Source organism: Mastigoproctus giganteus, chromosome 7 (genome assembly GCF_048544385.1).
Source record: "Mastigoproctus giganteus isolate SK-2022 chromosome 7, ASM4854438v1, whole genome shotgun sequence".
NCBI classification, from domain to species: Eukaryota; Metazoa; Arthropoda; class Arachnida; order Uropygi; family Thelyphonidae; genus Mastigoproctus; species Mastigoproctus giganteus.
This window is the reverse complement of record NC_143581.1, coordinates 72,620,920-72,638,189: the sequence shown is the minus strand read 5'-3', so window position 1 is coordinate 72,638,189 and position 17,270 is coordinate 72,620,920. Positions and strand designations below refer to the sequence as shown.

Sequence of the window (17,270 nt, the reverse complement as noted above, 5' to 3'; positions counted from 1 at the left end):
AGACATGGATAGGAGAGACAGCCTGGAGACTTTCTCTCAATGTTACCATGATGGCTTGTTAAGAGTAGCCAAATGTTTACTTAAAATAGAACTTTAGAATTCTTCAATATATAAATAAACTGTTTAGAGTAATTACCTGTCATATATTTTTGCTATTCTTGTTTCTCCTCTACCTTTACGCAAGCTAATTCGAGTAGTAGAGGCATGTGCTAAAATGTGGCCTCCAATTGGCTTCTTTGGATCAGCTTGGAATCTGTTGAAATAAAAACAAAATTAATGAAGTTATGATAAGGTATAATATAGGTAATAACTGCATACTAGAGTCATAAGTCTATATGGTAACATAAGCCTGTATACCGCTATTTTGAAAATGTATAGACAACTGAAGAATACAGATCAAATAAAGCATGTACCAGTTGAAATACTAGAATGGATGAAAGAAGCATTGTCAGGAAATATAGTAAAACCTCAGTTAAACAGACTACATGGGGGTAAGGCCTATCCCCTAATTCTAACTATTAAACTTTAAAGAGATGCATAGGGCTACCAAAGTTTAGTATTAGTAGTGGCAAATGATGCAAGAAAGCAAGCTTATATAGCAACAGAAAATAAATAAATAATAAATTAAAGTGTGAAAGATATTTTATGTGAAAATGTCCTTGGCTTGGAAGAGGTTAGTGAAATACATTTGTAGAATAGTACAGTTGTGATATCGAGACTACATCAGTACAATCATAAGGAAGAAAGACTAGACCCCCTTGACAATGTCTCCCACATACACACTACTCAGACTTCTTCCAGTCACTAGTTGGTGAATTGACACAGCAAGATTGTAAAACCACTTTAGAGTTTTAACCTCAAAATGTAAGGAATATTGGATCTTGCCCTGATGCCATTATCACTTCAAAAGATATGACCCATACTACATGGAAGAAGAGATGAAGTTACCTGTCTCTTCTATCATGTAGTTTTCTTTGGAAACTAAACATGGCTTTCAATACACCAAGCTTCCTGTATGCCAAGTTATGTATTGTACCAAATGATGAGAGTCATCTACAATCTAGTATTGCTTGGTGACATAGCACAGGGTCACTCATTCCTCTGTGTGATGTGGAGGCTATATATCCTGCTTACATGCTTCATACGTGTGTGGCCACCTTCAGTATACTAGGGTCACATGGTGGTATATATGGTGGTGCATATGGTGGTATAAGATTGGGATACTAAACGTTCCATCATCATGTAAGTGCAAGAAGAGGATGTGGTAATCACAGAACAACTGAACGTTGCCAATATTCAGTCCAATTGATCCATAAGTGGGACCTGAATATCAGTTCCATCATGGTTTTAGACTCATTAGGTAAGAGCCCTAGCTGTTATACCGATAATGCCCAATACATGCTACTGTTATCAATTTTTAAATTTAAGTTTCCAGTATTGTCATTTGTCAATTTAAGCATTTCTCATTCATGCATTTTCAGTTTAACATGGAAAAATAAAACCAAAAATGACAGGTGACTATACAGTACATATGGAACTGTATACTACATATATCGAGGAGTTGGGTATATTTTTACTCTTTGTATGGTATATCCAAAAATTTCATTAATTCATACATGTTCACCTTAGTTTTTAATGCATCATGAATAACCAAAAAAATTGAGCAAACTTATATGTGAAAAGATCTAAATCTCACAAAACTATGAAATTGTGTCATCTGATATGTGGTGAACTGTATATTAAATTGCAATTCCACTAGTGTCAAGGATGATCCCTAAATTTCCTATAAGAAGGTAGGGTTAAAGCAGTGTTCTGGGTAAACATTAAGCTTTAATCAACATGTAAAAAAAAAAAAAAAATCCCTGTTTTTATCATGGGGGGGGCTATAATCTCTTTAGTCTCTACCTGGAACTGCCCCTGACAATAGTATAATTTCAATATGCAGAACTATACTTTTCATAACTGTAACTAATATTCTATTGTAAATTATAAATATTATTAAACCATAGCAACTTTATATTTTTATTTGTGACAATAAATATGGTACATAAAATGGCTATATTGATTTGGGCGCCTCCGTAGCCAGGTGGGAAGGAGCAGCAGTGCCTAGTACACGCTTCTTGATTAGACCGGGGTTCGAACCCGTCACCACCAAATACGGAGGATGCGGAAAGGTCAGGGAATGACCACCGCATATCCCGGAGCAATATGGCCTTAGTTGCTAATGCTCCTAAAAACCAAACAACAACAACAACAACTATATTGATTTAGTCTTACAGTAGGTATAACAAAACAAAATAAGTCTAAATGAAAACATGAAATAAAATAAATAATGTAGTAGAAAATGATGTAAGAGAACAAGCTAATACAACATCAGCCAAAATAAAAAATTAAAAACACTTCTAATATCATCTGTTCATCCCCCCTCTAACAGTGTGTCTAGTTCTTTCTTGAATTTATTCAAACTACCCTTCTACTACACCAGACGGAAGTTTGTTCCAACAATCAACTACCTACTGGTCGAAAGAAAACTTCTGCACATCTATTGAGAGAAGGCATAAATTTAAATTTATGCCTTCTCTCAGCAAGAGGAAGGATTTCATCAGCACTGGGCTTGTTCAATCCATTCAAAGCCATAAACACCTCAGTCAGATCTCCTTGTAGAAGCCTAGTCTCCAGATTCTGCAATTTGCAGAACTTAAGCCTTCCTGGTAAGAGCACCCTTTTGTTCCTCTCACTAACCTCACTGCTCTTTTCTGTTCCAGCAGATTTACATGTTTTCTAAAATGAGGCTTCTACACCTCTATGTAGTATCCAAAATGTGGCCTAACCATTGCCTCATTCCTGCATATGAGGAGCATTTGATTTGTGGTCTGAGTATGAAAGAGAAGTGGCATAGTGTTAAAAATTTCTGTACTTCATGTATAACTCTTTGTATAGTAACCCACCAAGTTTCATGCAGTTTCAATAACATCTTTTTTTTTAATTGCAGGTCCTGAAGTCAACAAAATTGTGTGAATGAAGAAAGATGAACAAAATCAGTCATCATGCAGTCATCCAATATTTGGTAAAAAAAGGGAATAATGCCAATGGCAATTCATGAAGATGTCTACCTATGCCATGATAAAGAAGCAAACATCAGAATTTAAGGGAGGGAGGGAGGGAGGGAGAGACTGGAAGGTACCACACTGTGGAAGACCTGCTATGTCCATCAATCCAGAAGCTTTTGATATCTGATTGGTTCACTTATATAAACAGAATGTCTTATATCAGTGGGAGAAGACAGAAGGTGCACATGATCTGGTGATGGGTGACAGTTTAGTACCTTGCCAACTTCTTGTGCATCTCATCAGAATGTTGTGCCACATAACAGAGGTATGAAAAGGTGTCACACAATGGATCCAAAAACTGTTGACAACAGATCAAAACACACAAGATTTGTCAAGTCAAGTGAGTATTTGACGTTTTCAAGCAGATTCAGTAAATTTCCTTGAAAGGTTTCTGATCATGAATGACACATAGGTCCATCACTATCAGCTAGAGACACAGCAGCAGCCCATACAGTGGAACCCGGCTTCTTCCCCCCTCCAAAGAAAGCTAAATCAATTCCTTCTGCTGGCAAGGTGATAACCAGTTTTTTTGGGATACTGATGGAGTGTTGCTAACGGGTTACTTCAGAAAGGCCAGACAGTTGTGGGGGGCATATTATGCACACTCTGTGAGGTATTTGCACAAAAACATCAAAAACAAATGTTGAGGAAAACTCAGCAAAGGAGTCTTGTTTCTCAAGAACAATGCTCTGTTCACAAGTCTGTCATTGCCATGGCTGCACTGCATGACTGTCATTCTGAAATCTTGGACCATCCCCCAAATTCACCAAATCTAGCACCATTGGATTTTCTCCTATTTTCTAATTTGAAATCTGCTGGCATCCATTTCCCACCAAAAATTACATCATTGCTGCAGTGGATGCATTCCTGGAGGCCAAAGAGAAAACTTTCTTTGTAGCTGGAATAAATACATTGCAGCACTGGAGGCAAAAATGTATAAACTCCAAAGATGACTATGCTAAAAAGTAAAGCTACCAGACTCCTCAAATAAAACTTTCATACTCAGGCTATAAACTTTTAAAATGCTCCTCATATTATTGATAAAACACTATGAGCTGTCTTGGTAGCCTGTCTACACTGCTACAGAGAACTTCATATCTTACTGCACCATTATCCCCAAGTCTTTCTTATTCTCCACTACCCTCAGTGTAGTACCACAAAGTTGGTACATTAATCTGGGATTACTGCCACTCATGTACAGTACCTTACATTTGCCAATTTTAACCATCAACTGCCACTTTTCAGCCCAACTGCCTAATTTTTATAGATCTTGTTACAAAGCATACTCTGCCTGCCAACTTTTGTATCATCTGAATTCTTAGACATTAAACCTGATCTAGCACCATTGGATTTTCTTCTATTTTCTAATTTGAAATCTGCTGGCATCCATTTCCCACCAAAAATTAGGCCATCAATACCATTAACAAATATTGAAAACAACAATGGGCCAGCACTGAACCTTGGGGGACTCAACTAATAACATTAGTCCAAGAAGAGCAGTGCCCATTCATAAGAACTCTGTCTTTTCCCACTTGACTAACCCTTTATTCATAGCAGTAACTTGAAAAGTTATTGCTCTGGATAAAAGATTATATGGAATGTCAGGGATGTATAAAGGCAGTATGAAAGATGTGTTGGGCTACTATTATTATACATATATTTATTATATATATATAATATATATATATATAAATTTAAAAATATATTTATTTATTTAAAACAGATAAAAGTACTAGTCAGAACAGATTAATGCCATCAGAAATGATTTAACATTACATTTGCTTGAGAATATACAAATTCAATAGATATAGCATAAAATGTTACCTATCACGACAGATTAAAATTCAAAACCAAAATTGGCAGTGAATATCTGCAACATACAAAGGACCCTATCAGCCTCTATATAAAGCAAAGCTAATAATAATCATAATAATTCCATATTTACAAAATACAAAATCTAAAATACCAAAAAATACAAATTTTACCAGTTATTATTAAATAAGGATTACAATGAAAAGCACATCATCATGGGGCTAGTGCCTCTCAATATATGCCATTAATAACAACCAAAACTATCAGTTTCTGCTAGTTATATGCCAGCCTGACCATATTTATGTTATACTAAATATAGTATAAATCATAAGTTGAAATTAAATTAAGTTGAAATTTTAGTTGATATAAGTTCATTTAATAATAAATTATCTGAAATTATGTTATATGAAATTAACGGCAGACTGGCAAAAATAACCACTAGCCCTGCTAAAGATAGCAAAAACTAAAGTAATTAATTTAAACATTATTAAAAATATACAAGTGTTTCACAACATATGAAAAAAAAAATTTATAACCAAGTGTTTCTGTTACTTAACAGAAACTTAAGTAACAGAAACACTTGATTATAAATTTTTCTTTCTTTTTTTTAGATTTTGTATTTTAGATTTCAGATTTTGTATTTTGTAAATATGGAATTATTATTAGCTTAGCTTTATATAAAGGCTGATAGGGTCCTTTGTATGTTGCAGATATTCACTGCCAATTTATTTTTTGAATTTTAATCTGTCGTGATAGGTACCATTTTATGCTATATCTATTGAATTTGTATATACATATATATATATATATATATATTTATTTATTTATTTTTTTTTTTTATTTATTATTTTTTTTAAAGTTCCTGATTTACAAACATTCAATTTCTGAATTTTTGACCTTATAAACAAAAATTTTTGATAGTGGCCATTTGACTTACAAACTCATAACTCAATCTTGCAAAGTTTTCTGTAACTTCATAAACCATTAGAATAGTTTAATTTATCATGGTCATAATTTTAACTATTCTGTTTAGAATGGTTAAAGTTTTTTTTTTTTTTCTTAGGGGAACTGCTTGTTATTCTTTCTGAAGTCAAAGAATGAAAAGTGAATTCTGTGAATGTTTATTTCATTTATATATGTTTTATAGTTAGATCAGTTTCCATCTATTTTTGAGAGTGAATATTTTACTTTTTGATGTGGAACATCCTTGGGGACACCTACCAAGTAAATCTGTTTGGTCATGAAAAATGAGTCACGGAAGTGACGTCATCCCCAGCTTCTGCCAGAGACACTTCTCACGCTCCCACCAAATGTCTGTGCTGAGCACTCACTAGTAGTGTGATTAGAGTGCATGGCACATTTTTTGGACTGGTATGATATCTCGAGTTCTGTGAACTGATTTACAAAATTCAAATGCTATTTGTTTGAATTTCATCAAACTGAATTAGAATAACACAATAAATAAAAAAAACTCGAGTGTGTACCTTGTATGCACGCAAGATGTTTTATTAAAAGAAATCCAAGCCAATTGCCTAATTACCCATTTGATTGTAGCCATTTGTTGTATTTATTTGTCTTATGTATTTGTAACAAGTATTTGTCATATGACTGCAACAATGCAACTATTTGTAAAGAATTTCATTTTATTTCTAAAATTCAGTTCAATTTTGTTTTGTATTATATTTCAGCATTAAATCAGCTCATACACCAACCATAAGAATAAGTATTTACTGTAACTAAAATATTTACAAATTAAAATAAAATAAATATTTACAAAAACTGCTATTATATTAAATTAAATTATATACATGTGAAAAACATTAAAATTGTGATAAAATCCTTGAGATAAAATACACTAAAATAAACCGGATTAAAAGCGATAAAACGATAAAAATCTCTGGAGCTTTCAGAAGCATCGGTTTCCTTCCTCAGCAGTAACGAAACTTCCTGCAGCACGTCCACATATAACAGGCTCACGGTACTTATACACGTGGTGCAGTCGGCGCATGGTCTGAACTGGAAGTGGAAATAGCTTGGGAACGTGTTAAGCAAAACCGTTCATCCATACTTAGGATGATAGTTTCAAACAGAGGATGCATACGCATACCTCTGTCCCTATTCATAATATTGTGGTCGGATGAACAGATTCGTAGGCTCTCGAGCCATTTACGGTTCCAGAACCCATGCGCTAAATCCCCAATAACCGCATCCTCTGGGGAGATTTGATGCTGCTTCTCCCAAAAATGTTCGGCCACAGCAGACTTATTGTAATCAGTGGTTTTTATAGCATTTGCATGCTCCCCCAGACAATCCTTGAGCCGTCGTTTTGTCTCGCCCACATAACATTCCCCACAATCTGGGCATTTTATCCTGTATACTACTCCACTACTCAGGTCCTTTGCTATTGGGCCTTTTACCTGAGACAACACTGTGTGCAACCTCTGCCCGGGAAGCTGCACACAGCATGTTTTATAACCCCACAAACTCTAGCAGGATGCTCAGTAACGCCCGGATAGTAAGGAATGTATGCGGTAGCCACAGGAACAAACGGTTCCTGACAGCTAGACTCTATTCCTCTACTAAACCTGTCTATGATCCTCTGGGGGTCAGGAACCATTTGTTCCTGTGGCTACTGCAGGAACAAATAGAGTCTAACCATCATGAACAAACGGTTCCTGACAGTTAGACTCTATTCCTCTACTAAACCTATCTATGATCCTCTGGGGGTCAGGAACTGTTTGTTCCTGTGACTACCGCATACATTCCTTATTATCCGGGCATTACTGAGCATCTTGCTAGAGTTTTGCGGGGGTATAAAACACGCTGTGTGCAGCTTCCCAGGCAGAGGTTGCACACAGTGTTGTCTCAGGTAAAAGGCCCAATAGCAAAGGACCTGAGTAGTGGAGTAGTATACAGGATAAAATGCCCAGATTGTGGGGAATGTTATGTGGGCGAGACAAAACGATGGCTCAAGGATTGTCTGGGGGAGCATGCAAATGCTATAAAAAACACTGATTACAATAAGTCTGCTGTGGCCGAACATTTTTGGGAGAAGCAGCATCAAATCTCCCCAGAGGATGCGGTTATTGTGGATTGAGCGCATGGGTTCTGGAACCGTAAACGGCTCGAGAGCCTACGAATCTGTTCATCCGACCACAATATTATGAATAGGGACAGAGGTATACGTATGCATCCTCTGTTTGAAACTATCATCCTAAGTACGGATGAACGGTTTTGCTTAACACGTTCCCGAGCTATTTCCGCTTCCAGTTCAGACCATGCGCTGACTGCACCAAGTGTATAAGTACCGTGAGCCTGTTATATGTGGACGTGCTGCAGGAAGTTTTGTTACTGCTGAGGAAGGAAGCCAATGCTTCCAAAAGCTCCAGAGATTTTTATCTTTTTTATCGCTTTTAATCCAGTTTATTTTAGTGTATTTTATCTAAAGGATTTTATCACAGTTTTAATGTTTTTCACATGTATATAATTTAATTTAATATAATAGCAGTTTTTGTAAATATTTATTTTATTTTAATTTGTAAATATTTTAGTTACAGTAAATACTTATTCTTATGTTTGGTGTATGAGCTGATTTAATGCTAAAATATGAATTTGCCCAAACTCAGAGGCATTTTTCAGGATATTGTTTTGTATTGTTCAATAAAATATTTACAATACAAAAACTCTTTTATTTTGTAATCAATATATACAAATCAAAATACCTAAGAGAAACACAAAGGATGTTTCACATAAAACCATGTACCATGCATGCCCAGCAAACACACCTTTTTTATTTCAGAAAACATCCTCTTGCTCTATATATTATTAGTATCAGTATTTCCTAACCTTACAGTTAGGAAAGTTGGACAGGACAAAGTCAAGTTTCAAAGAGAGGAAGTCATAGAGTTCCAAGGGAGTGGAGTTGGGAGAATGATAAAGGCAACAGATGAATTTGACAGAATGTGGTAGAGAGAATTTAAGCCAGAGAAGATCAAAAAGAGGAGATTCCAAATTACTAAGTCTCTGACAGGGAATAACAGAATGGACAAATGCACATGTACCGCCTTTGAAGTTAAAGGCATCCCTTTCCTTCTAGTGTTAACAACATCAAAGAATTCTTTCCTACTTTTCTATGCTTTCTTAGCTAAAGATGTCTCAATCAGCCTTAGCCTGCCTAACTCCCTCGATTAATTAAACACAGACTAGTCTGAACAGACTGTAGCTTTCTGTCTCCTGTTAATTTAATATTTTTCCATGCATTTTCTTCTCTGCCACTAGTTCTCAACAGTTCATCTGACATCCATTTAGATCTAAATCTTGAACAATATCTCTTGGTTGATATAAAAAGTTAACAGCTTCTATGCTTGCTTGACTGAATGCTTCTCATTTATAATTTGCTGCTGGTAACATTAGTTGGTCCTACTGAAAATAATTTTAAAACTGCCTAAGACTACTGTAGTCACCTTTGCATCAGTTGGTTCCTTTCCTTTTCCTTGACAGTAGTGATAATTTTAAGTAAATCCCACATCAATATATTATGATCGTTGTCATCTACTGATTCCTTTATCTGGAGAGTAATGTATGAAGAAAGTGTTTATAATTGGATCAAAAGTATTACTTCCTCTAACAAATTGCTGTAAGAAAGTAATCCAATAAATAAAAAAAAATTCTGCTACTGTTGAGTTACTAACCAGTAATTCCCCCCCCCCATTATAAAACGTTCTCATTTTCTGGTCCATTCTTTTGTCTGTATAGTTTTTTGTTATACTCACCAGAGATTTGGCCTACAAACACACCCTATCATTTTTCTTTTTTATATGTATATACATTTTAAGCCATTGCATTTTCAAATTTTTTTTTATATATTCCTAAAAACAGTTTACTAAGTTAATTTCATAATCATTATTTGATCATCTATTAAAATAAATAATTAGGGTCAAAGTCTCACAGCTATGATAGCTATAAAACATACAGGTTATGGCAAAAGTCTCAGGTTTTGAGCAAACTAAGTTGTCTACAAATGTATCAATCTCATATTTTGTAGGTACCTTCATCAGTGGCCCTGGTATTGCACCATGCATTCAGATGTAAAGCATAACTCCAATGGAGAAGTATACTGCTATTTATTTAAAATGCATGCCATTACCCAGACTTAGTTTGAGTCTTGTTGGTGGATAAGAAGGCAAGGAACAGTGAATATCTGATGACCTAATGATGAGAAATATCCACATTATGTGAGATGCTGCATGCGGTGTACTGTTAATCATCTATTTTGATACAGTCTTTCCAAATGAAAACACTATGCTATCCATTAATTTAACATAACAATATTTGCAAAAACTAATGTAGCAAAAAATCTAATTACGGTATATAAATTCTCTAAAATATTTCTTTATACTTTCAATAAAAATCCAGTCTCTAGCTTGATGGCAGAATTTAACAAGGAATTCTGAAATGTTGCCATTTTAACTGAGACATGAAACTGAGTGGTGATTTAAATTTCTAAAAATTTTATTCAAACTTACCAATAAATTTAATTTAAAATTTGCTGTGGGAAAAACATATTTTCTCAAAACTATTTAGTAGTATTATTGTGTAATATCTTTATCAAATCAAATTTCATTTGCAGTTTCTTCCAGATGAGGTTCGTGATCTTTGCTTTGGCTTCATTCCAGGAATGCATTGATATGGCTGGTATGGATGTTAGAATTATTTGCCAAAATCTTGGCAGCAATCCAAACAGTTACATATGGATTCTTAAATGTATAATCATAAATGTACAATCAAGATATGGCTGGAAACCCTCTTTCAATGTTCAGTTTTCAAAATTGAAAACTGAACTCACTAATGGCCAAGTGTCACCATAGCCAAACAAAAAAAAAACAATAACAGTCCTTTTGAGAATACAAAGCAAGGTGTGCTATAGGAAAAAGGATTTATACAACAATCCATTGTTTCATGCAGAACAGTAGCTTTGTGATGTAAGTAAGCATTCACATTTTGAAGAATATTTGCCACTTGAAGGTAAAAATGGCCATGCTATCTTATTTACATGTATACCACTCAAAAAATAAAATAATAACACACTGTGGGAAAAAATGAATTCTCATAACTCTTTCTTTAACTAGAAGAGTTGTAAATCACTGAAATAAGTTACCTCTGTAAGTAGATCGGGCTGACAGCTTGGAAAAATTCAAAGATCAGCACCTATGTGAAGAGGAGAACACAAAGTTTTTTATATTAAATTTAATTTGCTGATAAAGCAACAGCCCAGGCATCCTTGCACAATATGACTAATACATGTCACGATTAACATATTTATTCAGATGTTGCTCATGATTCTTCCTAGATTTAGAGAAATATTGAAATGCAATTGTAAAATCTTGTTTTATCTTGTACAAAAAAAAAAAAAAAAGAAAAAAAAAGAGAGATAAAAATATATTGTCTCATAACTTGTGGTCCACTCCTATAGTTGTTATTTACTCTGGGGGAAATTTTATCAGTGTGGCCCACATTTGTAGATAGAAGGAATCTATTTTGTACAGATGGTATTCATTTGAACAAAGGTAGTGCAACCATTTTGCCAATATCATTGAGAATATGGTAAAGGTTCAGGGAAACTGCTAGTTAGGGGGAGAAGGATAATTTTGATCCGTGTTTTATCATCAGATAAAACACGGATCAAAACTCAATATCATTGATAAATATACAAAACAACAGTGGACCCAACACCGAACCCTGTGGGACTCCACTAATAACATTAGTCCACGAAGAGCAGCACCCATTGATTACCACCCTCTATCTTCTCCCACTCAACCATCCTTTTATCCATTGTAGCAACTTACCCTTAATACCATTCTGCTCCAATTTGTACAATAGTCTTCCATGTGCAACAGTGTCAAAAGCTTTCCTGAAATCCAAATATATGATATCAAAATTATTTTTTGCATCCAGTTCCTTTGTAACCACATCATAATATACTATCAAATTTGTCAGACAAGACTTTCCCTTAATAAACCCATGCTGTGTCTGAATTATTGCTGCAGTCTTGTCTAGATGATCCTGCAATGCATCTTTAACCAGTGAACTCCATTATTTTACCCGGAACAGAAGTTAAACTAACTGGTCTGTAATTACTTGTGTCACCCTTCGATCCCCTTTTGTGAATTGGGGATACATTTGCACTTCTCCAATCCGTGGGGACCTCCCCTGAGTCCAAGGATGCTCTCATAATTATGAGAGCATTCTTGGGTAGTAAACTCTAGAAGATTAAAACAGTAAACTGCAGCCAATATCAACCCACTGCAGGATGGAAGCCTCCTCGATGATTCATGTTGAGGGAATGGACCATAATCTGCCACGCCGGTCAGTGCGGGTTGGCAGATCGACCGTATTTGGCAGTCAGGGGCTTGAACACCAGCATACTCAAAGAGTATGTGTGCTGCTGCACTCCTGCTCCTGACCACAGTTACAGAGGCCTTTTTATACTTTTATACTTACACTCTTATAGAAGATTACTTAATCTTAACTATGTCTACAGTAATGTTTGGAGTGATATCAATAAAATGGCTGAATTTGAACTCATGGTTAGGACTATTGCTGATATAATAGGAGAAACATGATGCCACCCAGAAATTAGTGATGATGGCTTCCACTACAGTATGTATAATGTATTTAGGAAAGATATGGAAGATAGAATGTGTGGAGGAGTCATGCTTTTTATCAAAAGCAGCCTGTGCAAAAAGAGCTTTTGCCGAGTTTGAAGTTATGCCTGCCAACTTAGAATCTGTGTGGGATAAGTTAGTTGGAAGCAAAGGAACAATGAGAGTGGGAGTAATCTATAGACCAGAAGATTGTGAAAAATATGAGAGTCTTTACATGCAGATAGAATGAGCAAGCAAGCAAGCATGAATGTCTTATTATGGGTGACTTTAATCTGTCTCAGATTGGAATAAGTGGGAGGGAAACTCACAATGGAAAAAAACATTTTTAAATAAACTAGATGATTATTATTTGTATCAGCATGTTAGAGAAAGTACTAGGGTCAAGAATGTTCATTATTCATCATTACTAACAAATCAGATGACACCACAGGGCTTAAAGTATAGTAACCACTGTCAGGAAGTGATCATGCAATCATCAGTTAAAAGATGAAGGAAGATGCTACAGTAGTTAAATGTAAAGGCACAGGTTTTAACTTAAGAAGAGGGGATTTGAACAGTTTAAGGTGCTATATGGCATCTGTGAATTGGATGGATTAATGAGGGATGGTGAATACATTTAAATTATGGAATACTTTGAAAACAAAAATTGCAGAAGCCATGAATATATATATACATTTAAGAAAATATTGCAGGAGGAGGATGTCGAAATGGATGACTGCATATCTGGCTGGTGAAATACAGCAGAAAAAGACAGCATGGTCAGTTCAAATACTGAAGTCTACAACAGGTATAAGTTGATCTGTATTATTACCACAAATAAGGCCAGGGAGGCCAAGGCTGCATATGAGAAAGCATTGAATGAATGGGGACAAGGAATTTTTCATGTATGCAAATACAATAAAGAAGAAAGCTAATTAGATTGGACCCTTGTGCACTGGGCATGGGAAAGCCTTAGATAACCCAGCTGATGTTGCAGATGAATTGAACAGGTATTTTGCATCGGTTTCTACTGATGGAAGACCCTTCATGATGAGAAGAGGTTGTGCGATTGCTGAGCCATATGAAATTAGTGCTATCGTAATTACAGATGAATTGTTTATTAGAAAAACTTCTGAGCATAAAGGTTAGTAAGACTCCTGGAGTTGATGGCATATACACTGTGGTTTTGAGGGGGGGGTGGAGTGTGAGAGAGTGAGTGTATTGAACCTTTGAGGTTAATTATGAGGGAATCTTTGAACTCAGGGAATATTTCTTTGGACTGGAGAAGTGCCAATGTATTGCCAATTAATAAAAGAGTGAAGTCAGACCAGTTAGTCTGATTTCAGTGGTAGGAAAAACCTTAGAGGCAATGATTAAGAATGCAATCCAGGGATATTTAGATAGATATGACTTTCTGAAGGACACACAACATGGCTTTGTTAAGGGTAAATCATGCTTAACTAACTTATTAGGCTATTTTGATACAGTTACTCATGAGCTGGAATTAGGGAACAATTTTGATATAGTTTATTTGGATTTTAGCAAAAAATTTGACTTGGTCCCTCATGAAAGGTTACTGTATAAGCTGAACAGGTTCAGATTACCGGTAAGATTCTAAGATTGGTTGCTGGGTGGCAGCAGAGCAGAAGGCAGAGGGTTGTGATTAATGGATATTCTTCAGATTGATGTAAAGTCAGGAATGGGGTCTCTCAAGGATCATTTCTTGGACCACTGTTGTTTCTAATTTTCATAAATGATACTGACAAAGGGATAGAAGCTGAGATGTCAAAATTTGCAGATGACATAAAGATTGGCAGAGTCATTAATGTTCAGTGCCAAGCAGCATTCCTTCAGGATAACTTGAACAGATTTCAAAGATGGTCAGAGAAGCGGCAGCTATATTTTAATGCTGCTAAATACAAGGTTTTTCACTTGGGGAAAGAAACAACAAATAAATTATATACTTGGTGGGGCTGAATTAAAAACTGTGAAAGAGGAAAGGGATCTGGGGGTTACAATATGGGCAGATATGAAGTTTTCTGACCAGTGTAAACAGGCAGCCAACAAAACCCATGGTGTTTTATTGATTTATCGAACTTAATCTTGTAGAGATTGGGAGATCATAATCCCACTGTATAGAGTAATTGTAAGACCACATTTGGAATACTGTTTCCAAATATGGAGACCTCATCTGAAAAAAAGACATTGAGCTTCTTGGAAGGGTCAAAAGACAGGTAACTCAAATAGTGAGATTGGCAGAAGAACGACCGTATGAGGAAAGACTCCGATGATATGGGCTACAGACCTTTGCAACCATGCACCTCTGAGGTAATCTGATTGAGGTTTATAAGGTTCTGTAAGAGGGATTAGTAAAATGAATGAAGGTAGAATTCTCACTGTTATAAAGAATTCCAGAACTAGGGGTCATAAATTCAAATTACAGGGGTTGAGATTTAGATTAGATTGCTGGAAGTTTTCTTTTAGACAGCGAGTCACTGATTGCTGGAACAAGTTGCCCTTGCAGGTAGTTGAGGCTAACAGTTTGAATAAATTCGAAGGTCAACTTGATAGTTACTTGTGGGAGGAGCAAAGCATATAATTTGTATTTTCTTATTTACTTGGTGTTTTTTTTTTTTTTTTCTATTGCCAGTGTAGCGAGAGCCTGTGGCCTTCTTGCACCATATGGCTATTACTATTACCATTTGTTACAATTCAGGGATATGTAAGATGACAGGCCTGACATAGCCCAGTGGTCAGGAGTGAGAGTGCATAGCACGCGTTCCTTGAGTGGATCGGGGTTCAAGCCCACGGCTACTAAATACGATAAATATTTGTATTGACGATTTATTGTAAACTCTACCGACTTGGTTGTCATGCCAGAGTATAAACAGAAAATCAATGATAATAAAAGACAAAGACAGTTACTATTTGGGGAAAACATTACAGAATGACAGTTCAGAAGTGTAATAAGGACAATATGAAATGAACTTTAATATTAATTTAAATTTTCTGCTGGCATTAATATATACATAAAAACAATATAACATGCCAAATTAAGCTAAGAAATACTTTGATTTATTAGAAACTTACGTCATTGTTGCTCCAGGGTCAGAGGTCATTTGATTTGTTATAAAAACTGATACATTATACTCTGAAATACATATGACAGAAAAAAAACAATTCAGTTATGAGACTAAAGTAATATAAAATCATGAAATCATTGATGATTAAAATGGGATTAATTCTAGTGATTTCCAAAAAAAAAAAAAAGGGGAGACCAAATCTCAGATGTGCAACTATTTTACTATATCATAATTAAAAATTTTGGCTAAGAGATTCAAATAAATATTTCTTTACAACATTTAAAATTTTTTTTAAAGTTCAATATTTCATCTGATCATTATGGCTTCATACAAGGGATAATTAGTCAAGTTGTTTTGTGATGGAAATCAGACTCTCCCTTGATCAGAAATAAATGCATGTTCCTTGGATCTCTCAAAGGTTTCTGATTTTCCTCAGGTCTCTTTTATATTTAGGATTGCAAATGTAAATAATCCATTCTTATTCTTACTAATATCCTTTCAAGTTATATAAAACCTGTGATGTTAAACAATGGGAAAGTGTACCCTTACTTGTCATTTTTATATTAAGTTTTGGTTGTAATACTCCAGTAGTCTGTGATTTACATTGGTGATGTATTAGCATTAATATTGTTAATATGATGTATTAGCATTAATATTGTTAATATGATGCAAGGATTATATGGCATCACCCTATTAAAAAAAAACAAAAAAACTTAATTTTCCCATACCTTTCAATAATTTGCCCAAACTTTCCTTAAATTTATCCAAACAAACCACCTGCACAACATTAGGTGGATGTTCCAACAATTGATTACTCTTCGGCTGAATGCAAATCTCCACATATATATTCTACTGCTTTCTTTTCCGATTTAAATTTAAGCTTCCTTGTTGTTTTATTCAGAAAGAGTAAAGATGCCATCATCACTTAGTTTACTTAATCCTTTTAAAGCCTTAGGGACTACAGTTAGATCACCTCACTGATGCCTAGTTTCCAGAGATTCCAGGCTAAAACACCAAGGGCAATATTTATTCACTCAAGGTAGGAGTTTGTGACATTCAAATTTTGCACAGTTTACAGTATGCCAAATTTCGAACAAATTTTTTTAAAATATTTTAAAATATTTTTAAAAAATTTGTATATATATATATATATATATACACATATGTACATGTATATGTTTAACGTTTTCAGCATCTAACAGTTTCATCTTTATATTTTATGCCTATTATGTTTTTTTTTATATTTTTCAGCAGAATTAATTTTTTTTTTGAAATTAAAGATGCAAAAAACATAGCTTTCCAAATATATGTGTATATATTTTTATTATTTTTTTTATTAAAAATTGAAAAGGAACATACAATAAATATTGCAATCCATTAAATTAACGGGTGTAGTACTGGTAAACTAAGCTGAATTAAAAAAAAAACCCAATAAATTTTTTCCAGAAATTAAAGAGTTTATACCTATCAGGTGTAGCGCCACCATTTTTCTTAACAATTAGGGGCACCATGACTATATGGTTAATGATGTGGAGAGGAAACCTACTATTTAAGACTAATCATGTGATGGAAGCCAGTTCTTGTTGGAGAGTTTCTCCGTTGCATAACTGGATGCCATTAAG

At 34.8% G+C, this 17,270-nt stretch overlaps 1 protein-coding gene across 1 annotated transcript in view; it reads right to left on the bottom strand.

Moving 5' to 3' along the window:
* Positions 1 to 17,270, bottom strand: part of LOC150082989 (meiotic recombination protein DMC1 homolog) — a 242,351-nt gene that overhangs the window by 27,019 nt on the left and 198,062 nt on the right. The window contains exons 11-12 of the mRNA XM_090378343.1: positions 15,656 to 15,716; positions 137 to 253 (exon numbers count right to left, since the gene is read on the bottom strand). Of these exons, the coding sequence (XP_090234469.1) occupies positions 137 to 253; positions 15,656 to 15,716 (178 nt within the window). The remainder of the gene's footprint in view (positions 1 to 136; positions 254 to 15,655; positions 15,717 to 17,270) is intronic.